Source organism: Diceros bicornis, chromosome 10, assembly GCF_020826845.1.
Source record: "Diceros bicornis minor isolate mBicDic1 chromosome 10, mDicBic1.mat.cur, whole genome shotgun sequence".
Taxonomy (NCBI): Eukaryota; Metazoa; Chordata; class Mammalia; order Perissodactyla; family Rhinocerotidae; genus Diceros; species Diceros bicornis.
Genome location: NC_080749.1, coordinates 84,772,179 through 84,798,550, shown reverse-complemented (window position 1 = coordinate 84,798,550; position 26,372 = coordinate 84,772,179). Strand labels below are relative to the sequence as shown.

The window sequence follows — 26,372 nt, the reverse complement described above, 5'->3', positions numbered from 1 at the left end:
CAACCTCCATGGGTTTATAACCATGGAAAGAGGACTTGGGGTTTTGTCCGACCTTTGGCTGCCTTTTTCAGTCTTACTTGGAAGCCTACCTTTGGCTGCCTTTTTCGGTCTTACTTGGAAGCCTGTGAACACATTCTAGAGATTGCATTGCCTCAGGCAGAGATGGACCTAGAACACTTCTTAAAATGGGATGTTGCCTGTGCTAAATGGATGAAGGGTACTGCCAGTGGGTCCTACTAGGTCAGTGGGGTGTGGTTGAATCCAACCTAGTTAACACCATCTGCATTACTGAGGATAGGGTAGGAATGCCAAAAAGATTAGCTCATAAAATGATAGGAGAGAAAGGATCTAAGGTAAGATGGCAACAGAGGCAGTTATTTCTAGAGTCTCAAGGTAGGTGGTAGAGACCAAAGCTTCCTCAGGGTCAGCTCCATTCCTTACTGCCATCCCAGTGTCTGCCATGCCTTGGGCAGCTGTGGTGAGGTGTGAGGGAGGGCTGATCCCACCACCAGAATGGCTAAGTTCTAGTCCTAGCACTAATCTTAGTTCTATACGGACGTGATCTTGACTAGTAGCTATACTTCACCATTTACTCCTTTGCATCACTGTCATCCTGTTCTTGTTCATTGAGTAATGGTACAGCCAAAGACACCAGGGGATTTCCCACAGAATAAAGAAGACAGGGTCCTAACATTGTAGAATTACAGTCTAAATATAAACATGTACCAAGGGAAGAACATAAGAAGTCATATGATCATGTGGACACTAGGTATGTTATCAATATGAAAAATAGTTATATACACACACACTTATACCTGTAAGTGTGTACACGTAGTAGAGGAAGGTGAGGCTGTTGTGAAAGAACTCTCAGCTAGGACTCAAAAGTGTTTATCCCCGGGGCCGGCCCCATGGCGTGGCAGTTGAGTATGCACACTCTGCTGCTGGTGACCCAGGTTCGGATCCCAGGCGTGCACCGATGCACCACTTGTTGGGCCATGCTGTGGCAGCATCCCATGTAGAGTGGAGGAAGATGGGTGTAGATGTTGGCCCAGGGCCGGTCTTCCTCAGCAAAAGGAGGAGGATTGGCATGTATGTTGGCTCAGGGCTGACTGATCTTCCTCACGAAAAAAAAAAAAAAAAGTGTTTATCCCAGCTCTATTCCTAACTCACCATGTAGGTCTGGAAAAATCACTGTTGCCTTTGGTTCATAAACCGAGTGAAGCAGGTTAATTATCTCTATGATCCTTCCCAACTCTAAAATTATATCATTCTAGGATGTATTTGAACTGACCCTGACTCATGGTTTTATGGGAGCTAATTACTGTGGTCAGGTTGGTAATGGAAGGTCATGATAGAAATGCAGGTATAGTTGAAATTATTTAACATGAAAGATTTCTATGTGCCTTGTAACTCTACTTCTGGATGAACTACTGGTGCAATTTTTAAAATCAAAATTTTTAAAAGAAATCCTCCGCATTAGCTATGGAGTGCTGAAACTCCACAGACTGCCAGAATTTGACTGACTTTTCCCTCCCTGACTGTGTTCACACTTTCATCTATGTGGCAAGTGCAGTGGTCAGCTGGGTTTTTGTTTCAGTCAGCTTCACTTGCTGGTGACCTGGTACCATTCCTCTCTCCCTGTATTCTCTTGTTCTAAGTACTTTAGGAGAGGGTCTCCAGCAGAGATTTTCTTTACGGCCAGAAAAACCATGATAGTATGGTTTCTTTATCCTGAGTTTTATGTTACTCTGTTTCGATACCCTTTCCCCATCTTTCACTTGAAAAAAAAAAAATCCAAATTTGGGATTTATACTAAAATGACTGCTTTTTCAATTATGTTTCCCAAAAGCCTTGGAGCCAGTAGAGGTAGAATATTCCTGCAGGCTTACAACAAGTGAGGTCACCAGGACATGGTCTCTTGCTGCGTTTATGATTCACCCTTCAGCAAGATTAGTCAGTACAAAGAAGTTGCTAAAATAGGTCACAGAAAGTTGATTTTATATGATTCTATGATTTCCATTGGTTAGATTATTGAATGTTGGCCCGTGGCAACTATTCGGAAACCCAGCATGCCTCATCAACAGCCAGATTGCCTCATTTGATTCCAACGTTCTTATATGGGAACTCTGAAAATGAAGTGTCTAATGTTTTCTGTGGTTGCTCTATTAATGTATTTTATCTTTTTTGGCTAGGAAGAACCATAGTTACTAATTTGACAGACTGCTAGAGTTACCTTCTTAAAACACACATCTTTTCATGCTACTCTGTTCTCAAAAATGAATCATGGTTCCCCATTCTTCACAAAAGCAAGTGTAAATTTTATCAAGCATCCAGAATCTTCCTAACCTTATCACCCGCACCTTTCCTCACCCCATCTGTGTGCCATTTGTGAATGTGCCCTGTGCTTTCAAGCTCCTGGGCCTTTGCTCAAGCTGTCTCTTCATCCCAGGATACCCGCCCTGCCCTTTTCACTTTTCAAAATCCTCCATTATCTTTCAAGGACCAATTCAAATGCCACATCCTCCCCTGAGACCTTTCCATATTTTTCTCAATTAAAATTCTTTTTTTTTATTTCCACAGCACATTTTATTCTGTTGCACATTATACGTAATTGTGTGTACATCCATCTCCCACACTAGATTGGAAGTTCTTTGACAATATGAACCTTATTGTAGAAAACTTTGTATTGTACCAAGTATGACATATGCAAGGTGTATCTGTTGGTGCTTGGAAAATCAGGACAGTACAGGTTTGGTGTTTTTTTTTTCAAAAAATGGAAATCACCTCTCTTTTCTTTTTCCTTACTTATAGCTTGAGTCAAGTTCAATGAAGTTTGTTATTATTAATACTGTCAATAAGAACTATTATTTAATGAGAGTTAACTTTACATCAGCCCCGTGCTAAAAAGTGTTCATCCATTATCTTATTTAACAGTCACAATAGTTTAATATGATAGATGATGTTTTCCTGATTTTACAAACGAGGAAACTGAGCCTTAGAGCATACAGCTAGTATGTGGTGTGGCTAGCATCCCAAGCCAGTCTCGACACTGGAGGCCACACATAACCACTCTATAATACTGCCTCTCAAGCCTGAGGAAGTTTAGTTCTCATTCTCTTCACCATAAATAAAACACAGTGTGATCTAGATGGAAAGTCTGGAGGTTGGAGTTCTGCTCCCAACTTGCACACTTTGTGGTATAACCTTGGCCAAGTCATTTTGTTTCCTGGAAGCTCTTTCCAAATCTGTTAAATCTGTTAGAATGTTTTCAGAAACAAGTAAGTAATAGAATACTCAACTAAAAGTGGTATACATAGTATTTTTTCATCCCTCTCTCAGATAGCTGTTGAACACTTAGTGAACATCAAGCAGTGTATGCAATAAACACATCAGAAGTCCAGAGATAGGTAGTCCCAGGGTCATCAAGGATCCAGGTACTTCCCATCTTTTGGCTCTGCTATCCTCAGTATATTGGTGAGGTCTCTTCTCCCCAAGGATCTTTTTCTCATATATCAAAAGCCAAAGTCAGGAAGGGAAAGCAGGGCAACCCCCTCTGGGTTTCTTCCCCAAAGCCCCCAATAGTACCCCCTCAGTAGCCAGAACTGCATTGCATGCCCAGCCCTAGAGCAATCTCTGGCAAAGAAAAATGGTATTACTGTGATTGGGTTAAATAGATCATGGCATTCTTTCCATGGGGCAGGGGAGAGGCCATCTTTCCTGAGCATATGCCACCAGGCCTGAACAAAATTTAGGTTCTGTTGGTAGAGAAGGGGGAGAACTAGCCAGTGGGCTAGGCAACTGACAGGTTCTGCCCCAGATGGGGCTGGGGGAAAGAGATTTCTAATTCCTTCTGGCTCTAAGTTTTTATGATTCTGTGTTACCCAAAGATATGGTAATGGAATGCCAGTTACTTAAAATCTAGTGGCCTAAGTATGGGAGATTCTTTTATTAATTCCTATAGGTTAGAGAAACAGAATGAAAAGCTCACCATGGCAAAGAGTGAGCATAGTTAGAAAGTTGGTGTTTGGAATTGTTTTCTGGGTCAAAAAGTTCTAAAAAGACTAGAGATTACGCTTGTCACAGAAGGCAGAAAGCCTCTGCATTTAAGAAGTTGGGTCTGTGATCTCCTAGTCAGGTTCACACTTGAGAAGTGACATTGACTAGGTCTGTGTTGACTTACGCTCTATCACTGTTGCCAGTAGCAAAGAACTTAGATGGAAAAGATCCCTAAGTTCATGTGTCTGGCTAATAGGTAACTAAATATATTACAGGTCTATTTCTATTAGAGCCTACATAGATAATATGTCTTTCCCTAGGTTTATGAAGGGAAAGCAAATGGGATATTCTCTTTTACCCATAAAGAAAGGTCTCCAAAGTAGCTCACAGAAAAGATATCACTTGAGCCTAGTTCATTTCTACCAGAATAAGTTTGTTAACAAGTATCTGTGAGCACTACAGTGGGCAGCACTGTGTAAGAGCCTGTGAACCATATTTAAAATGTACAAGACACAGCCCCGCTTTGGTTTCTGTAGGTAGCATCATTCTCTTCATGTTCTTTGCTATGGACATTTGTGGCAGTGTTATGATTAATGTGGATCCTGTTAATTTTACTTCTCTCATGTGCCTCTCATGAGGAGAACCAAGATCTACAATTAGTTAATTTTTTTCCGCTAGTTTTTGACTTAAGCACAGTTGAATACTATAACATGAAACAAATAGACTTGGAAAACTGTTTTGTTAACCAGGAATGTAAACAAAAGAGATGATTGTGATCTAGAATGTCAGAGAAGTCTTCATTGAGGAAAGGATGTTTCAGCTAAGCTTTGAGGGCTGAGCAAAGCCAAGATGGAGATGAAGACAGCCTGTGTGTGGGATGGCCAGGAGGCTAAGCTGGAACAGGGCTGCATTTTGGAGAGTAGTAGACTGAGGTTATGGAGGACTTTCAAAGCCAAACAAATGGAAATAATGTAATATATTTGGCAAGAAGCACTTGAAAATTTCTTGACAGTCAAGATTAAAAGGACATTTTACAAGAAGTCTGGAAGTGGGCAGAGGTGAAGGGTAGTGGGGGAGGTAGCAGGGAACCTCCTTTCCTGCAGCTTTTGTGTCCATGTAAAGGGACATAAATTAGAATAACACCCTTGGCCTCTCCCCCTCCCTTTGCACACTCCACTCCTGGGGAGGAGTGATTTATGGCAGGTTTAGGAGAGGAACCAGGCAAGCATAACTCAGCTTCTCACAGGAAGCACTAATTCTGGTCTGCCCCTCCAGACCTGACCCTCCACCCATCAGCCTTTCATGGGCAGTCCCCCAGAGGGGAGCCCATGGTGACCCAGTGCTGCTTGTCACTCAGAGGTAAGTCTGTATAATCCTGGGGTTCAGTTTGTTGCAACACACCTAAGCTGTGTCCTCCAACTGGCTGATGTTTTGATCTCCATGTGTCTGACTACCTCTGTCAATCTCAGTTGGTTTAAAACTTGGGTGAAGAAAAAGGATGCCATTTACTGGGTCCCCACAGGCCCTAACAATACATGGGATGGATTGGTAGATGGAAAGAGTTCAAGGGATGGAAACCAGTTAGAAGGCTCTACCAGTCATCATGATGTGAGGTGATGAGGGTGACTGTGGCAAAAGAGAAAGTGGGACTTGAGAAAAAAAGAGGGGCTCTAATTGTAACTCTGTTGACAAGGATGTGTGTCTGATTCATTTGGTATCTCCACAGATTCTAGTGTGGTCCTTTGTACATACATTCATAGACATTTAGGGCGCTAGCCACTGGATATATGGGAGTGAGAGAGACATCCAGACATCCTGCCTTCAAGAAGAAGGAGAGAGTCCTTTGAAAGAACTGAAGCAGGTAGTAAGACAGAGAGGGACAAAGGCGGGATAGGATAGCCTCACTGAGGATGGCACCTCTGAGGTGAACAACTGAGGGAGATGAATAAGTTATTGGAGCTGGAGAGAGAAGTTCCAAATGGGGGATATAGCAACTTCAGAGGCCTTCAGGCTAGAATGTGCTTGGCTTGTTCAAAGAACATAGGAGGTTTGTGGCTGGAGGGAGAGAAGGGATGTGAGATGAGGTCAGAGCAATAATCAGAGGCCAGATTGTGTGGAACAGAAAGTGGAGGCATTGTAAGAATTTGGAATCTGAAGGAAGGAAACAGATTAAGCCGTAGGAGAGGTAGGATCAAATGAATAATTTTTTAGTAGACACAAGAAACCTTTGGATATTGGAACAGAGGAGGAAAAGAGATTAGTAGAGGGATAATTTTAAGATGTTATAGAGAAAGAGATTCTGAAGAAGTGGGAAGGAATTAGGTACAGAGTAGAGGTGGAAGGGTTAATTTAACAAGGAGGCAAGAAGTTTTCTTCTTTTGATATCAAAAGACTAAAATAGGAAACATCTATTGAATACTTATGACGTATCAGGCACCATTCTAAGAGCTACTTGTTTCTTCCTCACAACAGAACAATGAGGTAGGTGCTATTATTACAGCCCCATTTTAAAGATAATAAAACTGAGACTCAGGATAGGTAGTTTGCCCATGGTCACACAGCTAGTACAGGCAGAATTGCGATTTAAACATAGACCAATGGCTCCAGCACCTGTGGCCTTAACCACTGTGCTCTTATAGCACTTGTACAGGACATTGGTTAGTGTAATGCTGAAGTGAAGCCAATTATAGGATATGTAAAGGAGTGCACAAAGTGTTCCTTACAGTGCACAGAGAAAGAGAGACAGCGGAAGTAGGTGTTTGGGGAGAGTAAAGAAGGTGTGGAAAAATTGTTCTGGGGATTATGTTTGGATCCGTTGAAATGAATAAAAGAATGAATTGTCAGAGTTAAATATATGATAGAAGTTGAGCAACATGGAAATGTATTTGACTGGTGCTATAGTCTGAATGTTTGTGTCCACCCAGAATTCCTGTGTTGGACTCCTAACCCCTAAAGTGATGGTATTTGGAGGTAGGGCCTTTGGGAGGTCCTTACTGAGAGTGGGGCCCTCATGAATGGGGTTAGTGTCTTATAAAAAAGAACCTAGAGAGCTCGGTAGCCTCTTCCACCATGTGAGGTTACAGCAGAAAGACGGCCTTCCATGAACCAGGAAGCTTGTCCTCACGAGACACTGAATCAGCCGGCACCTTGATCTCGAACTTTCAGCCTCCAGAACTGTGAGAAATCGATTTATGTTGTTTATAAGCTACCCAGTTTATAGCGTTTTGTTATAACAGCCCAAATGAACTAAGATACTTGGATTAGTACTTCTGTATCTTCCACAAGCATGCTAGGCTTACATAGAGAATATAGATGATGGTAGTGATCCAGAGTTGGTGATTAAATCTGGAAAGTATAAGAAAACAAATTTAACTATTGACCACAGAATCTAGAGGAGGAATGAGTCCAGTAAAAAGAGGAAGAGACTGTAAGGGGTGAAGTAGAGTTTTCGTGATTAAAGGCCCTTATAAGGAGGGAGTAGAGAAATGCCTGTGCAGAGAATGAAGGAGTACCAAGGTGGAAGTTGGTGAGTATTTGATGACGAAGAGGTCTAAGAGGTCAAGGATGTTACTGTTGTTCAAGAGAGAATCAGGTTTCTGGAGTCAAGGAAGGTAAGGGCCTGTGTTGATTAAGATCCTAAAACCAAGTGGCAAAAACTTAACATATATCTTTTCCCACCTCAGCAATACCACAGTGCCTTTTCCCCACTGAATCTGATGTGGTCTCAGCATCTTTCTCAGTACAGGGTTCCAGGCAGTCAATGAAAGTTGCCTTCTGTCTCTGTTCAGACAGCGTTAGAGGGGTGGGTGGAGCTGAAAGTGGGTCAGTCTGTAAGAGATGAAGTCCAGGAGCCCCCCTGGAGTTGGAGACTAGGACGAGAGCTGAGTCCTGAAGCCTAGAGGTTGTAACTAATCCTGAAAAGCATGCAGTCTTGGAGGAGGAAGTGGGGCTGGCAGGTGAGTGGATGGTTCTCAGGGAGCTCTGTGCCAGTGAGGAAGTCTAATCACACTTTCCCACACTCTAGGCTGTCAGTGTAGTGCTGGCGGCACCTGGGCCAGAACTGTGAGGTGAGGTTGAACCAAGTGGCACTGTCATCTGGGAAGCTGGGTATGGGATCTGGAAGTCAAGAGACAATAACAGTTGAGTACAATTGGCATTGGCCATACATGAGAAAGAGCCACGTTGTCGGAGTGACAGTATGGTTTCTCCTTTATCTTGAATTAATCAGTCTATATTGACCCAGAAGTCTCATATTAGAGTCATTTACCACAAGCAAATTGTAAGCACCTTGAGACCTTCTGTCACCTTTGAGTCTCTAACAAAGCCTTGTGCCCTGCTTTGTACATAGTTGGCACTCAGTAAATGAATGTGTGAAATTGCTTTGCTCCCTTATTTTTGAGCCCCTGTAACAGATGTAAATCCTGTTTCCTAGGCTTTTCTTAGGTTCTTAGAATCATCTAGCCTTATAGCTAACTATAGCCTAGATAACCTATAGAGAAACTGAAAAGAAGGATGATCAAGAGCAAAAGAAATGTAATGTATCTGCTCAACTTTGAAAGGCCGTTTTGGTGGGCTTGTCTAGGACAGAGTGTTGTATAGTGGTGTTATGAGTACTCCATTCACTCTCCATTTGGCTTCCTTTCACATTCATTAATTTCATTACAAGAACTTAAATGTTTTCTTTCAATTTGCCTAGATATTTTGTTTCGGAATATTGGCACCACGTGGCTTTTGAGTTCTTTGAAAACATTAAACATTGAAAACAAAAAAAACATTTAAAACGTTAAAATGTTTCTCTGTCTTTCATTCTAACTTATTGCCTGCTCTTCAGAATCTCTATTCATGTGACTTCATTCATTGTACTGTCTCAGATAGTCCAGATTTTCTTGGTAAACTAGGTTACCTAAATGTTTCATTTATTGTGATCTGGGATATAGTGGGGTTTTTTTGTGTGTGTGTGAGGAAGATCAGCCCTGAGCTAACATCCATGCTAATCCTTCTCTTTTTGCTGAGGAAGACCGGCTCTGAGCTAACATCTATTGCCAATCTACCTCCTTCCCCCCACCCCAAAGCCCCGGTAGATAGTTGTATGTCATAGTTGCACATCCCTCTAGTTGCTGTATGTGGGACGCGGCCTCAGCATGGCCGGAGAAGCAGCGCGTCGGCGGGCGCCCGGGATCTGAACCTGGGCCGCCAGTAGCAGAGCGCGCGCTCTTAACCGCTAAGCCATGGGGCCGGCCTGACATAGTGGTTTTTAAAAAGATAAAATTGCATCAAGTAACCAAAATGAAAGCATGTAACAGTTCAGTAGTTAAATATGCTAATATATGTGAACACACCTAATTATTACTTATATTATTATTACATATTTAATGTCTAAAGTCTAAATATCAAATGATACACAGTCTGGGCAGGAGGATTGTGGGTGCTGGGGTGTGGAGGCAGAAACTTTTTTTTTTTGTTTTTTACATTTCTTACTGATTATTTTGAATAATTTTATCATTTAATACATACTTGATGAATGTGAAAGAGTATTTGAAATATGAGTCATCAGAGTGGTCTAGCCTTAGAGCCATGGAGGTCCAGAGGAGGACAGTTGTTTTCAACTAGAGAGGATGAAGCAAGTCTTCAGGAATAGGAGAGATTTTACACTAGCTCTCGCAGACAAGGAAAGCATGGACAAGCAGAGATGAAGGGAAATCCAGGCAGGGGTAAAGGTGAGAGAAAAGGCATGAAGGTTGGGAGGGGTGAGTGGTAGAAACAGCATCAGGTCCCCTGGTTGGAATATGGGGGAGTGGAGAAGAGTGGCTGCATTGTGTGAAAGGTCCCTGGGAAAATTTATAATAGAGGGATCAGGCTAACGTCCTCTGAACCAACAAATCACTCTTAATATCCTGAGAAGTAGGACAACCACCTGTGACATATTCTTACAAAAAACAAAAATCTAATTGAACCTTGAAATTTAAATAGCAATTGACAGAAACCATGGGAAACAGGGGAACATTTAAACAATGTCATGAAGATATACTCTGCCAAATCCAGAATATGAGAAATTCTACAGGACAAATGAACTAATTTCTTCAGTAAATACATGGTGTGAAAAAAGAGAGGAATCGGAAACTGTTATAGATTTAAAGAGACTTAAAAGACATATCAAGCAAATCAATGTGTGAACCTCATTTGAACAAACCATCTGTATTAAAGAATTTTTTTGAGACAATCTGGGAAAATTAGACTCAGACTGGGTGTTAGATAAGGAATTATTCATGGTGTTGGGTGTGAAAATGGTATCACATATATTTTTTAAGGTTCTTATCTGTTAGATTAGAGATACACCCTGAAGTATTTACAGTAGAAATGATAAAATGTCTGCAATTTGCTTTCAAATATTCTAGCACAGAAACAATAAAAAGCAAGAGTGGAGAGATGAAGCAAGAATGGCAGAAACGTGGTGATTTTTGAAGCTGTGGGGTGAGTCTGCAGGTGTTCATTTTACTCTCCCACATGCTTTTGAGTATGTTTGAAATTTTCCATAATAACATGTTTTAAGATCAAACTAAGGAGTGTGGACTTTGCTGTGCAGGTTTTGGTCTGAGGAGGGGCAGGGGAAGGGCTTGAGTGACCCGGAAAGGTTAACCTATACACTGTAGGATGTGGCCGGGGGAGGAGGACGAGAGGTAGGGCCCCTGCAGACCTTGATTAAGGTGGTGGCCATGAGAATGGAGACTTTTTTGAGAACAGATAGAGGAAATAATGGCAAAAGAGGAACTCTGGTGGGTGGGCAGTGCAGAAGTGAATCAGCGCACTGTGTGGAAACCCCCTTCTTCCTCCTCAGTCCTGGCGATTACTGTCCTCACGTCGCTCACTGAGCACCATGAGGATGAGGAGGGGAGCGAGAGGGGTCCTGCACGAGGAGGAGCTGAGCCAGCTCTTCATACCAGCCAAAGGGGAAAGCAGTGGAGAAACAAAGAACTCCGTTCTCTTTTTTTTGTTTTGCTCTTTTTCACAAGGAATTACTCTCTTGTGGTTTCAGTATGAAATTTATAGGTACAGTGATTCATTTTGATCATCTTTCTCTATTTTCATTGGGGAAATGATGATAATCTTTGTCAGTGGTCCTACCTGAATAATTTATGATATTAGTTAAGACAGATTCTATTATTTATTTGTGAAATTGAACACTTTAAAAGAATGTATGTGGGATTAATTAAATGAGTTGAAATGATGTGGTCTGAGGAAACAAAAGGTGAACTATAGTAAATTAATGAAAGCTTAGATTTACATATATAGTTTTTGATTTGTCAACAGCAAAAATATTAAAAATAAATCTCAGATCCAATGGAAAGTAGCAGTTGTTCGAGACTGAAGAGAAATGGTAGTTCTCCAGCCCTCTACAAGCAAAGATAATGAATACTTCACACAGGAAACATGACTGAGCTCTGATATAAACGAGGAATGCGCACCCAGAGAACACTTTCCTGATCGCTTTTGCTCTCTTCTTCCTGAGTTTTCTTTTTCAAGAAATTAACCCTGCAAACTGCAGTCTGTAAGTGTGGGCCATTTCCTATGATTAACACCCCTCTTTTGCATCTCAGTTGAACATACCTGTTTAGAGAGGGCTGAGCCTAGGTGGGGAAAAATGTTGAAACATAATGCATTCTTTACCCTTACTCTGCATCAAGAAGATGAGGGAACTCCTTTCCCTGAGACTCCCTGGCAGGGCTTTTCATTCAGTCCATCCAAGCTGGCATCTACCACCCAGCTTGTACGGTCAGAAAGAAGTGACGTTTTAATCAGGTTTGCTGCTGGCTTGAGCCTAATTAAAGTAGAATTTCCAGTTCATGGTAGCTGTTGTGAAAAGCTCTCAGGGAGGAAACAGAGAGGAAAATTCCTAGCTAAAAGCAGCAGAGGTGGTTTTCATTTTACTCGGGACACATAGCTGAGCTGCTGGGTCACAGAAGGGATAAGGACAGAGAGACCCATGGTTACGAGTCTGTTGTGAAAAAGGTTGAACTGTTATCAGCGCTTGATAGAAATGAGTGGGGGGGAGGGAGGTGGCAGCAGTGTCTCTAACAGCACTGCCTCCTGTATTGCATTATCAGAAAAGAAAGATAACCTGAGAATAGGCATCCATTATCTCTCTCTACAAAGGAGTGAGTGTGTGTTGCAAGAAATTAATGGCTTTTGAGTTACCGCAGAAATACTGATGAATGTCAGGACCAGAGATGTAAAGTAGGTAAAATTGGCTTTTCTCGGCCTCATTTCTCTCGTTTTCTCTTTTGGTTCACTATTTTAAGATCTAGATCTATGTTACTCTTTTTTTTTTCAGCCAAGATCAGAAATCATACCCTTTGGAAGTGTGATTTGTCTTCCTTAGGGAATGACTCAATTAGTTTATGGTTGTCTTCAATGTGTGTCAGCAAAGAGAAAGAGAAGCATCTCAGAAATGAAAATCCCTACCACGGAGGAGTGCTCCCTCTTGTGTGGATGTCTTTTTCATGCCCACTAAAAGTATCAGGAAGTCTCTCAAGTGACAGTCCCCTTTATTAAAGTACTAAACTTGTGTGTATTGCAGCTAATCATTGATTAAAGATGGCATGACCAGATAAACTTGTGAAACAGCGGGGAATTATGTCTACTGTATGCTGGGCCTTGTGCTAGGAGCTTTATTTCTAATTCCACAAGTACTTAAGTACCTACTATGTACCAGGCATCACACTGTGTGCTGTGATAAAAGGATGAAAGGACAGACCTCACCCTGTCCTCAGTGGAGCTTCTAGTCCAGTAGGAAGAATAGACTTTTAAAAAAACTTCAAAATTTATCTTATTCAGATATTTAAGTAAAATATTATAAAACAGCCAGATAAGAGCTTATCAAAGAGGAATAATATAGTAGGGATATCTGATACTGACCCAGGGGTGTGTGTGTGCAGGTGAGGGGTGGGGGTTGGGGCATCAGGACAGGGACAGACCCGCTTCCTGGAGGAGGGGTAGCTGAGTGAGGGTACGAGTGTGGAAGCCGTGGAAAAGAGCACTGCAAGTGGAGGGAGCAGCCTAAGCACAGTCAGGCTCAGAGGTGAGGGAGAACTGCTATCTAAGCACAGATACCTAAAAAGTGAGCTACTGGAGAGTTCTGGAGAACTGGTTATAAGACAGAAGGCTCATGAACTGGCCACGAAGACTAATGGGGGTGTCTGAGAAACAGGAGTTTGTGAGCAATACTTCACGCTCTGTCCTTTCCATTGACCCTTCTGGCTTTACTGCCCTAAAGCAAGATGCGCATTAGCGGGGAGTTAGGTCCAGGGGCAGGAGACACATTCTCTCTCGTGTGTTTGATACTCTGTAGAATCTTACCTAGAATACAAGAAATCCTGGCGAAGTGCCGTTGTTTCCTGGGCCCACGGGGCGTGGTCTCAATTCCTGTTTTCCTCCCAGACCTCTGCATGTCACACTGACACTGCACTCCTCCATGCTTACTCTTGCGTCATATTTCCACTCTGAGTTGTTTAGACCTGAGGTTTTCGCCAATTACAGCTTGTCAATTAGGTGCTATCTAGGAATTTTACTACTATGTTTAGTTTGAACCAGAAGGACATCGACCTTGATCTGTAGTTTCTTGCACCTGCCTTTTCAACTCATATTAATGAATTAATACATTGCTTCTCTTGTTTTTATTCTTTTTCTTTCTAGAACACAAGCAAGCATTCCCAAACATTCTAAAGAAGGGTTACCTGGAGATTAGGAAGGACCATGACAGTTACTGGCAAAGCTGCTACGCAGAACTCTCCCCCTACAGCTTATGCGTCTACAGCCTCGACAGCAGTGGGAATCAAAACCTCCATGCCACCTACCAGCTTTCACACTTCCAGAGCATATCCGTTTTGGGCAACCTTGAGGCCAGGCTGGTGGATACTGTTCTGTATGACAACACTCAGCTACAGCTAAAGGCAGAGTCACCATGGGAGGCTTTGGACTGGGGCCAGAAGCTCTGGGAAGTCATGCATGCTGCCATGCCTGATTATGTGGGACGGCAGGATGAACTGGCCAACTCCCCAAGGCTTGGTCATCATGTTGACTGTACACAGCATCATTGTTTACAGCAGAAATCCAGTGAGCTGCTCATGCTGTCCCCTATCTTGGATAGCCCCAAACAGTACCAAAACATTCTCAAATCAGGGACACTCTACAGGCTAACTGTCCAAAATAACTGGAAGGCATTTACATTTGTGCTGAGCAGGGCCTGCCTTATGGCTTTTCAGCCCGGCAAGCTAGATGAGGACCCCCTGCTAAGCTACAATGTGGAAGTGTGTCTGGCTGTCCAGATGGACAATCTGGATGACTGTGACTCTTGCTTTCAAGTCATTTTCCCCCAGGATGTCCTCCGCCTCCGTGCCGAGACCCGGCAGAGGGCTCAGGAGTGGATGGAGGCTCTGAAAACAGCTGCCAATGCAGCGAGGAGTTCAGAGCAAAACCTGCAAGTCACACTGAGAAACAAACCCATGGATCTGATGGGTGGGCGTGAACTCAGGAAGAGCAAACGTCAGTCCGTGACCACCAGCTTCCTCAGCATTCTGACAACTCTGTCTTTGGAACGAGGACTCACTGCTCAGAGTTTCAAATGTGCAGGTATGGAGCCTAAAGCTCATTAAAAAACAATCCTGAATCCCACAGTTGGAATTCACTTTAAAAATCCTCACAATAGGGCCGGCCCCATGGCTTAGCGGTTAAGTGCGCGCGCTCTGCTACTGGCGGCCCAGGTTTGGATTCCTGGGTGCGCACCGACGCACTGCTTCTCCGGCCATGCTGAAGCCGCGTCCCACATACAGCAACTAGAAGGATGTGCAATTATGACATACAACTATCTACTGGGGCTTTGGGGAAAAAAAAAAAAAGGAGGCGCATTGGCAATAGACGTTAGCTCAGAGCCTGTCTTCCTTAGCAAAAAGAGGAGGATTAGCATGGATGTTAGCTCAGGGCTGATCTTCCTCACAAAAAACAACAACAACAACAAAAAAACCTTGGCCAGTTCTGGCCAATAAAAAAAAAAAAAAAAAATCCTCACAATAGGCCAGTCACAGCTACTTCCTGTTTAAAAAGCATCTCTCCTTCAAGGAGTTTGCTCTGTTAAGACATCTGTCTATCTTCATGCCATGCTGGTGAAGTAAGTGGAAGCATGTATGATATACCCCATCAAATCAAAATGACTTGGCCGAAGCATAACTAGACTAGAATTTAGGCTTCCTGTGTCTGCTCTGATTCCATTTTCTCTGCCTTCTTAAACAAAGGTCGCTGTGAATGTGGATGTCTTAGGTTGTCTTATAAGAGACATTCAGACCCAAAGCTGACTATTAACTCCTTAGGCAAGGAAAATGTCCACAGTCAGTAACTGTCATTGATTGTGACCTTGTCCAATCCTGTTAAGGTAGAATCTAGAAAGTCAGCCTTGACAGAAAATCTGGAGTTGGCTGAGAGCAATGTAGAGGATTCAGCAGAGGACCTCTGAGTCCCTGTGCATCTGCGCCTCATCCTGAGGAGGCCTGGGGTTTCTGGAGCTGCAGTGGAAGGATGAGACACAAAGTGGAGTTCAAGGCCAGTAATCTGTTATTTCTTACAATCCTCTTCCTGCTTCTCTTCCCATTCCCCATTCCTCTCACCTTCCCCCAAACAGTAAACTAAAAAGAAAAAAGTCACTAAACCAAATCTACCTGCTATAAACGGAATCAAATTATTCCCCTTTCACTAAACCTCACAATTTGGGACAAGAAATTTATCATGAAGGTAGCTTTAATTGGAAGCCCGATTTGGAAGATTTTAATTCAAGTGTATCAGATTGAAGTATGTTGTTTAAAAACGAAGAAGCTCGCCACCAGCCAAGACCAAATTTTAAATTTTATGCTTGCTCCTGCATTGAAAAGCCAAATAGTGGTAGGGCAATGAAAACCCATGTTTTGAATTTAGGTTAGTTATGATGATGGCCTTTTCTATTGAAAAATAATTTACTTAAAGTGGGGAGTGGGTGAATCATCCCTGATTTGCCTGTGGGGGGACCTCAGTGACTGTTAGGCAGAAATTTGCAGGATGGGATTGGACAGACCAGAAACACTGAGCCGGTAAAGAAGCCATACTAGGTGATGTGCATATGTCTACAGGCATGAATGACCTTGTCAGCTAGCTACTTTTGGAAAATGGTTTTGAAATAAGGAGACACTGGTTTTAGCACCATTTTTAAAAATTATTGACATCTCAGTGTCTTATTATACTGGTGCATATATTATATTTCAAAGTGCAGCCATTCAACAGTAATTTATTCAGTGCTTACTCTGTGGACATCCTGGAATTACACCTCTGTGGCTGTAGATTGGTGATAGGGTCAACAAATCTGTTGTGTTATTGGAATCAGGGAGAGCAGCTCACGTTGGAGACTGGAGTAGCTCAGTGGGGAAACTCACTGGTAAAAGGGGGAAGAAAAGCTTCAGGTGGTACATAAGGATTGTCACCCGGTTGACCCCTAATTTACCTTCCTCTCATAAGTTTGCTTCCTGATTGAGTGTGCACTGCCCACGTTCTGTACTGCATTGGTAGTGTTCCTGGCACCAAGAGGAAGGAGGAATGCAGGTCGAGGGTACCATTCAGCAGGTCCACTGCATCTAGCAGTTGGAGAAATGAAGATAAGACAAAGGCAAAGAGAGGTGAGTAGCAGATGCAGGGTGAGGGAAGCTAAGTAGAAAAGAAGAGGAAAAGGATTACATAATGGACAGCCATAGAACTTTTTGGCAGCTGCCTTAGGTTCCATGTTATAGGATGCCTCCCTTTGCTGTCTAAATCTGGCGCTTGCTAACTTTGGCTGGTTGGAGAATAGTTGGGGGTGGGTGGTAGTAGGAATCCTGGAGACAGGTGAGGTAGTCTAAAACTTATCTGCTCTACTCAGCTTTTCCTTCATGCTTTGGTTTGGAGTTGTATAATTTTTTATAATTTTATTTTTTTTTTTTCCCCAAAGCCCCAGTAGATAGCTGTATGTCATAGTTGCACATCCTTCTAGTTGCTGTATGTGGGACACGGCCTCAGCATGGCCAGAGAAGCGGTGCATCAGTGCGCGCCCGGGATCCGAACCCCGGGGCCGCCAGTAGCGGAGCGCGCGCACTTAACCGCTAAGCCCCAGGGCCAGCCCTGGTTTGGAGTTCTAATGGGGCACAGGTGGGTTTCTAATTTGGGGTGGGGAGAAATCAATCCTAATTTGTATAGTGTGGCTGACTCCAAAGCATAAATTTTTTGTTTCATTGCCTCCTCTTCCATTGGAGAAGGCTACATTCAGTGGCTTTGTGATACACGTGGCTTTACCGGGTTGCATTTTCCTTAAGTACTCGAGCATGGAATACTGGTTTCCTACCTCAGGTAGGAATACTTCATCTCCTGTAGGGGGCAGAATCTCAAAAGAAAAAAGCAAAAACTTATTAAGCAAACCTCTGAATGTCTTTTAAATTACTTGGGAGGCTGTTCATTATATCAAAGATTATTATAGCATATGGAACTTTAAAAATGGATCCATGTTTCTCACAAACACAGTTAATCTAAACCAGCTGCTGCTTCATTTAGTACTTGTGTCCCCTAACTTTGCATCCTCATAAAAACACGTATTCAGTGAAAAAGCTGGTTGCATAGCATGTTTACCTTCTAAAATGCCAAAAAGTCCACTAAATTTTTTTAGTTGAATCTTGGTCTTATCTGTTATTTTAAGGAGAAGCTAATTCACAATATTTCTTTGTTTTGGTGAGCCTCTTTAGACTGTAAGTTTTTATGTCCACTTAGTCCCTCCCCGTTTTAATATTTTTGATGAATAAACTTTAAAAGTGTAAGATTGTACTGAGTAGCTCGTTATTGTGATTTCATTCAGTTGCTATTCAGGGGAGCCACAAATGTTGGCTTTTAAATCTACAAAATAGTGCATTTGGACTTATTTTACTAAATTCTTTCTGTAGGTGAAGAATTTTCTATCTCCTTCTTTGAAACTTAAGGAGCCCCTGCAGAAAAAATGGACCCTGACCGTCCAGAAGTGCTTGGGGTTATGGCTTTGAAAATACATGCTTATACATAACTGTATATTTCTTAACATGTGCTTGAAGTTTTTATAGTTGTATTTGATTGTGTGTGATTTGTTCCATGGCTTTGTCTCTAGCTCTGTGGCTGCCCCATGCATAGGAAGCCTCAGCTACAGTGGTCTTCTTGCTGTTCTGGAACCTACCTTGGTCATTCCTGCCTCCAGGGCCTTTAAACTTGCTGTTCCTTCTTCCTGAAAACATGCTTTTGAAAATTCTGTTCTTCCATCCTTTCTACCATTTATTGTGTGCCGAGATTCTGACCGTGTGCCCGAAACTCTGGTGCCCCAGGATGAGTCAGTGCTGCAGGGAGTAGACAGTCCCTGCTCTCAGGGAGTTTCAGTCCGCTAGAGAGGGCGGATGTTAATCAGGAATCACATCATGAATGCCAAATGGCAGCTGTGATGAGAGCTATGGAAGTGAGGCCCACACATCAATTTGAGAACTGTCAGAGGTGGTGCCAAGTGGGACTATATGAAGCTGCAGATATCCAGTCGTTTTTGACCTACAAAAAAAAAAAGGCAGTTTGATAAGGTTGAGCTTAATGTTTGACCCTGACGTTCACAGAAGGTTCCTCAGCAGAGGAGCACAGGATGAAAGTAGTATTTAAGAACAATGAATTTGGTGGTACTTTGGTACAGTTTTCGGAAACACCTCTGTAGCGGAAAATGAGGTATGCTTCTGTAGTGAATGAAGTTACTGGTTGAGATTCAAAATTATGTTTGGCAATGGGGAATATGTGGTGTTAAAATATTAGTGCTAAAACAAATGATTTTGCAGCTTATTAAAATATTTATGAAGTATATACCTGTAAGTAGTTCTAAATTAGGTTGTTCATAAAATGCTGTATAAATTAGATTATAAGGCAGCAGCCCTCTTTTCTTCAGGCGTTAACTATGCGTATACACCTATTTCCGCTCAATAGATACATGGTTTTCTTGGTAGTAGTACACACAGATATTTTTCCTGTAATTTCCCAGCAATCAGGAAACCTAGCAATTGAATACTATAATAAAAGGCTCAGGGCCTTGTTTGTAGATGCGACAAGAGATGCAAAGCTTACCTTTTAAAGTGTTCCCTGTGTTACTGCTTTGGGTGAAATCAGATGGCCTACTGTGGGGCAGTGTTCCTGATTCTGAAATGAAATTGCAAATGTTAACAAAAGGGACAGCAAGAAAAAGAATGAGACAAGGGGATCCCCTCCACCATTTTCACGTTGTCAGTTTTTATGGTTTTACTCCTTTGGCTGCTGTTTAACCTCTTGAGACTGCTGTTGGTAATTACATCTCTGTGGCATTAAGAGCTTTTTGCTTTCTTTTTTTTTCCCCAGCTCTTGGGAGGGGTAAGCCCAAGGCGGGGAAAAGTTTTGCTGTGAATTCTTCAGCCATTTAGTGCAAATTCCTGTAATTACCAGCATTGTGTCCTCTCTGAATGGCACATAATGCAGCAGAAGCCATTCCTAATTGAGACCTTTACAGGAGGTACAAATCCTCTCTTTGTTCAACCTAACAAATTAGTGCCAGAAAGTGGCAGGGTCCGAGCGGGAATCAAAGGCAAGAAACACAAAGATGGAACTTAAGGCTACAGTAATAACCCTCTCTTCTCCTGAGGGGAAAAAGGAATGACCAGTGAAAAATGAAGTTTTTTTTGTTATAAATTCCCTTGACATGACAGCACCTCGGGGCTGCTCTATTTATTTAGCAAAAGTGATTAAATAGTAATGTAACAGGGCTGCGCATTGTTTCCCCGGGTGCCCGTCCTCACAGACCCCTGCTGCCTCGGTAATTGACTGACAATGAACCTCTGATAAAGGAGTGTGTTGTGGGGTCCTGAGGGGGGAGCGCTTTTCTCTCTGTATGTGCGAGTTCATTTTTGTTTGACTTGCACTCTGGTTTTTCTTGCCCCCACCCCTGCTTTCCCCTCGTCTCTCCTCTTGCTCCCCCGCCCCAAGCTTTTCAGCAGTTGCTCCCAGCTGACATCCACAAACAGGTAGAGAGGAATTAGAATTGTGCAGGCTTTTGACAAGTTTATCTTTGGAGCGAAATTCCTTCTCTCCCCCTGCTGCATGTAAGGCAGAACAGCCGTGTGAGAAGAGAGGAAAGGAGAAGGGGGCTGATTGTTGGTGCTCTAAGATCAGAAAAGTGGTTTTTTAGTTTCTCATTTGTGAGAACAGACGTCTGAAACTAGTCTTTGAACTAAGATTTTTCTCTTGAATTCCTTACTCAACTTCTAAAAAATCTGTGCACTAATAACATTTACATGTTGCGCGGGGGGGGGGTGGTTGTTGAGTAAGAAATAAAAATTTGAATTATTTAATCTCCTCTCAGTTCCTGAGAAGCCGGGATTGATTATTTGAGGATAGAGTCTGGCTGCCTGCGGTGCAACTCAGTACCCCAAGGATGCTGTGTGTTGTGGAAAGATGACCAGAGGCCTCTAGGCAGATAATTAATAGCTCCTGGTTATATATGCTCAACTAGCTAAGCTGAAGCAAAATCCCTAATTTAACTCTGTTACAGCTGCAAAAACAAATCATTTCAAGCCCCTATGAAAGCAAAACATATTAAACAAACAGTCTCGACCTTGTTAATACCACTTGGCATTTCATGTGATAAATGAGGTCGTCTTTCTGGCAAAGGCCTGTTTTATGACATCGTTTAGACGTAAGGGATGCCTTTACCCTGGTAATACAAGCATTCCTGATAGAAAGTGTGGAGTGGTTAATCGTTCACTAAATAGCTGCGATTCTGGAAGTAAGCAGTATTTCTGAGTTGGGCCTAGTTAGTTACTTATTGCACTCAGAGTAAATCATGCAGAATAACAATTCTTAAGAAAAAGAGAAATTGAATTTGGGAGCTGATTATTCATGTGAGTCTAGTTAAAGAAAAGATCTGTAGATTTTTAAGTGCCGAGAAGGGAAGTTGTGTAGTATGCTCCTGGGGGAAAAAAAAAAGCTCCAATGTAGCCAAAATCTGTTTTGATTCCCATGCGAAAATTTAGGGGACCCTCCAGCAGCCAAAGTGCCAGATCTCCTGAGGAAATGAGATACAGAAATAAAAAGAAATGGACTTTCCTTGATACCTCCAATTCCTATTTTTATTGCTATTTTCAAATCTGTCTCTCACTTGTTAGGAATGGTAATAAAGTGAAGATTTATTTGAGTTAAAGAATAGGCAAGTAGCCAATTGGAAGAGAAAAAAACAACGAAGAAAAACTTAGCTATGCCCAAACATATAAATAGCTTGAATAAGTGAGAGTTGTTTAGTCCGTTGTCGCTTTCTCACTTTGTACTGTCTAAGTCATTTTGTTTTTGAGTGTATTGGATTGATATCTCCCAGAGGAGAAATCTCTGGTTTTTGTGTGTGTGCTGAAGGGCTCAATTTTATTTCCCCAACCTTGAATATGACCGTGGAGGGGTTGCTGATAGTAAAATCCTTAAGTGGAGTTTTAGTAGAGGGTTCATTTCAACAAGCATTTAGTAAACCCTTCCTGTGTGCCACACACATGCTCTGCCAGGCGCCTTGGGATAAGGAGGTAGGAGTGAGGTACAGGCTGTGCTCTTCAAAGACTTGTAGAAGAGCCCCCGCAAAGGGTCTGGGGGGTGTGAAGGAGGTGACCAGGAGAATGGGGCTGGAGGACAAGGAGTCAAGGGGTCATGGCCACTGACTGGGAGACCAGTACATCCCTGTCTCTGCTTATGTCAGAGAATCTCTGTTGTAGAGAATTTGAAAGCTAAAGAGCTAAAGTGGTATCTCTCCTCCCTCTGCCATTTTAAACTTTGTCCTCATATTTCCTACAGAATTAAACTCAGGGAAAATCTCCTTGGCTTTGGCTACCATCTACCAAAGATATGCTTCAGTTTCTGTTGTGTGCTCATTATGTAGTAGGTGCTCTGGGAGATATAAGAGAAGCATAGCTGTGGCCTGGACCCCCAGGACTTGACAGTCTGGTTGAGGATGCACAAAGGAAAATGAGGGGTTGCTAGACAATTAGGTCACGTCCATGCTGCATAGCACTTAGTGTTCAGAAAGGCGTCTGGCAAAATCTTCAAGACAGAGAAACTTGGGGTATCAGAGATTATAGTTATGTCATTTTGTGAGTGATTGGCGCCTTTACCCAAGGATTATTGGCTAATAGATTCCTTTCAGCCTGGAGTGTTGTCAGTAAAGGTACATGATAATAATGAGAAGCAGCACAAGTTAGTAATTAAGAGCAAGGTCTCTGGAATCAGATTGGCTGAGTTTCCAGATCTGCTGCTCACTAACTGTGTGACCCTGGGTAAGTTACTTAACCTCTCTGTACCTCCATTTTTGAATCTCAGATGTGAGAAAATAATCACATCTACCTCATAAGTTTGTAGTGAGAATAAAAGGAGTTAAAAGGGCTTGGAACAGTGCCTGGCAAATAGTAAATCCTATGTAAGGATTAGCTGTTTTTATTATTTGCCCACATAGGACAATGATTAAAGACACCATAAGCATACTTATCAAATTTGCAGCTATCTCAAAACTAGATTGGACAACTAATATGTTGAATGACAGAATCAAGATTCTGAAACACAAGCTAGAGGAATGGACCAAACAACATGAGATTTAGTAGGGGTAAATTGATAGTCCTATACTTATACTCAGAAAATTAACTGCAAAGATAGAAGGTAGGGGAAATTTGATCTACTAGCAACTCGGTGGGTACACAAATGAGGCAGCAGGGAAGCTAGCCTCTGTGCTGCTGTGGCCACATCAAAAGCATTCACAGAACAGGTCCAGAAAGAAGAGGTCATATCCTCCCATATTCTACCCTGGCCAGACCACACCTGGAAATTTCAGTATGGATGCTGCTCTTGAAGAACACACAGCCACATCTCTTGACATGCAGTAGGATAGTGAGGGGACCAGAAACCATGCCATGCAAATGTAACCTAGAATAGGGAGGACACAAGTATTGTTTCCACATACTTGAAGGCTGCCACTTAGAAGAGAAAATAGGCTTACTCTGGATAATTCCATTAGATCAACGTAACAGAAATGCCCAGAGTGGAATGAATTTCCATCATTTAAGAAGATTTGATGGCCATGGTGAAAATGAGTAGAGTAGCAAGAGCCGTGGCCACTGAGACTGGAAGAAGTGGAATTTCGATCTCAAGGCAAGTCACTTAACTTGTCTGAGCTATAGTTTTCTCATCTGCAGGATAAGAAATTTATTAATTCAGCCCTTCTGCAAATATTTATTGAAGCCCTACTGTGTTCTGAGCACTATGCTTGATGTGTAGTGAACAAGATAATCCCATTATGTATCCTCACAGAACTTGAGAATTGGAAGCCAGACAATTAAATATGTAATTATAGTACACAGTTGAACTTGAAAGTCTTTGAGTTTCATTCCAACAGTCCATCCGTCTGGGATATTTTAGAGGGAACAGCTTTGCTCTGTAGGGTCCCTTCTATCTCTCATTCTGCGATTCTTTGCATTTCTGTAGAAGATTAGAGAAAATTAGATTAATGCGGTCCTCCATTTAAACCTCATTTAATAAGTAATAGCTTTTTCCTTTGGGAAAGAGAATTTAAACCAGTAGAAATGTCACTTGACTAAGACGACAGGAAATGGGAATCTTTTTCCTGGCTCTGATGTCTATCATTGGATCAATTACTTGGCTTTTTAGTCTCTTTTTCAGTCTAAGTTTCTACGTCCAGGAAATCATTTTAAATAAAAATAAATGTATATTAAGAATATGAATACACACTGAAATAGTAATATGACTTTATGGAAGAAGAAGAATGTTATATAATTTGGGTTTTGAACTCTTTCACATCCTAAAATTCAGAGAGATTTGATCACTTTATATAAGTAGGCTGTTTGATTTTATAGGATATAAATTTGCTTTTTTGATTTATTCCTGGTATTCTCATCATAGAAGTCGTATGTTGGTCTTTGATATATTTCAGAAGAATAAAATCATTTTGAATTTCAGAAGATATGGATCTTTTGATAGACCTTCCTGAACTTCATAGGCCATAGCTGTGCTATCTTTTTTTTTTTAAAGCTGTTCATTTCTCCCAGTCTTTGTTGCTATACTTTGGTCTAGAAAGTTCTTGTCCCTTTTTGTAGCTTCCTTTTTGGTTAACATTGTTCTCATCATGTGTTCATTTCCGGCTAAACTTCTAAAGTAAGTGTTAATGTACTATTGGACTCTACACTGAGTTAAAAGTTTCTATTTACTGACCTTTCAATGGGAGAGAATTGGTTTAGGTATGGTTTTAGGACAGACTGGGGTCGGTTCTCCTTAATTTCTAGCTAAGTTCCTTGAAAAACTGAGCTTTTCCTGGACTTCTAAGAGTAAGAGCTACTGGAGAGGCTTCCTAAATCCGTCGTACTGCCTAACAACAGAAACATGCTCAAGTGAAAAACTTGCCGTTTTAAATACATCTCTGGATAAGGAGATCTAGTAATCTAGTAATACTAATTTATTTCTTGCATTAATATTTTCATCCAGTCATTCATTCAACAAACATGGGTCACATATAGTCCCAGAAATTGGGGTGTGGGGTAAACTAAAAGTCAATTTTGGCAGTAGAAATTATGACTATATGCAGGTTTTTGTGTCTTGAAATATGTTAACACAGAAAATGCTTTAAGGAAATTGTATTAATAAACAGCAAAGAGCATGCAACTCCTTTATGTGTTTTAGATGAAAATGGAGCAGGTGTGCACAGCAGTGTGCACTGAGATTAGGGAGACAGCCCATGTTCTGGCACAGTCTTGTAGTGTGCTTTTGTGAAGACTTCTGGTATGAAAATCCTGTACACCCTTAAAGACTTGTCTCCACGCCTTTGTTGACCACCTCCCCGAACACCGCTCTCACCCCCCAGAGGGACTTGAGCATCCCTCCTGCTTGACCGCCCCCCTCCACTCTCTTGAACTCCTGTCAGGGCCTGTGGCTTGTGCCTCCCTTGTCTGAGGGCAGGCCCTCAGCACCTCTCAGGCCGTGGTTGTAGCGCTGTTTGCATCAGAATCATGAGGGTGACATGAGGAGCGATGCTGGACTCTTTCCTAGACCTGTTGAAGTCAGGATGTCTGGGATCAGGCCTGGAGGTTTTAACAAACTTTCCAGTTGATTTGCATGCAGCCCACAGAATGTTCTTAGAGAATGAATCAAGCCATATCTCAATTTTCTCTAGGGTATTTAAGCACATTTCCTTGAACTGTTTTTTCTACATATGTCCAGCTTTTTAACCATTGAGGTATCAATCTGCTGATAATCTCTAGGTTTTCTAAGATTTATTTTATTTATTTTCCCCCCAAAGCCCCAGTAGATAGTTGTATGTCATAGCTGCACATCCTTCTAGTTGCTGTATGTGGGACGCGGCCTCAGCATGGCCAGAGAAGCAGTGCGTGGGTGCATGCCCAGGATCCGAACCAGGGCCGCCAGCAGTGGAGCGCGTGCACTTAACCACTAAGCCAGGGGGTCGGCCCCGATCTCTGGGTTTTCTTGTCTTCTTTACATTCTGGAAACTGCAATAATGTTCTGTTAGGGTTTCCAGAGGTACACCCAGTGGTGACTACAAATCGAGGAAGAGATGAGCTCCAGTCCTTGACCCACATTTGGGCTGCCTTGTAATATGTCCTAATGGATGCCTAGTGTTTATACTTGATCAGCATATTTAGTCTTTGAGTTTGAGAACAGCTTTTACCTCTCTCACCTTCTTTGCTACCAGCCGGGTCATCTTTCACCTGGGTGACCACAGTGGCCTCCTAACCAGGCTTCCTGCTTCCAGTCTAACCTTTCCCAAATCTTGTCTTAACTGCTGCAAGTCTGGTCTTTGTAAGTTCACATTGACCCAGGTCAACCTCTCTGTACAGTCCTTCAGTGGCTCCCACTTCTTTTGGCATGAAGACTAGCCTCCTCACAATGACACCACACGATTTGGCCCCTGCCCACCTCCTTGCCTTCAGTCCTTGCCCTCTGTCACTCTGTCCTACACACTGAGTTCCAGCCACATGGACTGGACTCTGTTCTTCAAATGTACCACTTCCTTCCCACTCACCTCAGAGCTTTCACCTGTGCAGCTGCCTCTCCCTGGAGTGTTGCCACCCTCACCGCTACACCCAACTCATTCTTGAGGTCACTACTTAAACATTACTTTCTCAAGAACACCTTCTCCACCTAACCCCTCAGACTAGCTCAGGACCTGTGTGGTTCCCTCTGCTGTAATGCTGGCTTGAGGTGCCTCTTACTCTGGTACTTGTCATAATTGAGATTGTATTGTCTTTTGTGTAACTGTTTAATGT

At 42.3% G+C, this 26,372-nt stretch overlaps 1 protein-coding gene across 7 annotated transcripts in view; it reads left to right on the top strand.

Moving 5' to 3' along the window:
* PLEKHM3 (pleckstrin homology domain containing M3) overlaps positions 1-26,372 on the top strand; it is a 175,486-nt gene that overhangs the window by 32,179 nt on the left and 116,935 nt on the right. For all 7 annotated transcript variants that reach the window (XM_058549718.1, XM_058549715.1, XM_058549716.1 and 4 more), the window contains one exon: positions 13,687-14,622. In XM_058549718.1, coding sequence (XP_058405701.1) covers positions 13,687-14,622 — 936 coding nt within the window. The remainder of the gene's footprint in view (positions 1-13,686; positions 14,623-26,372) is intronic.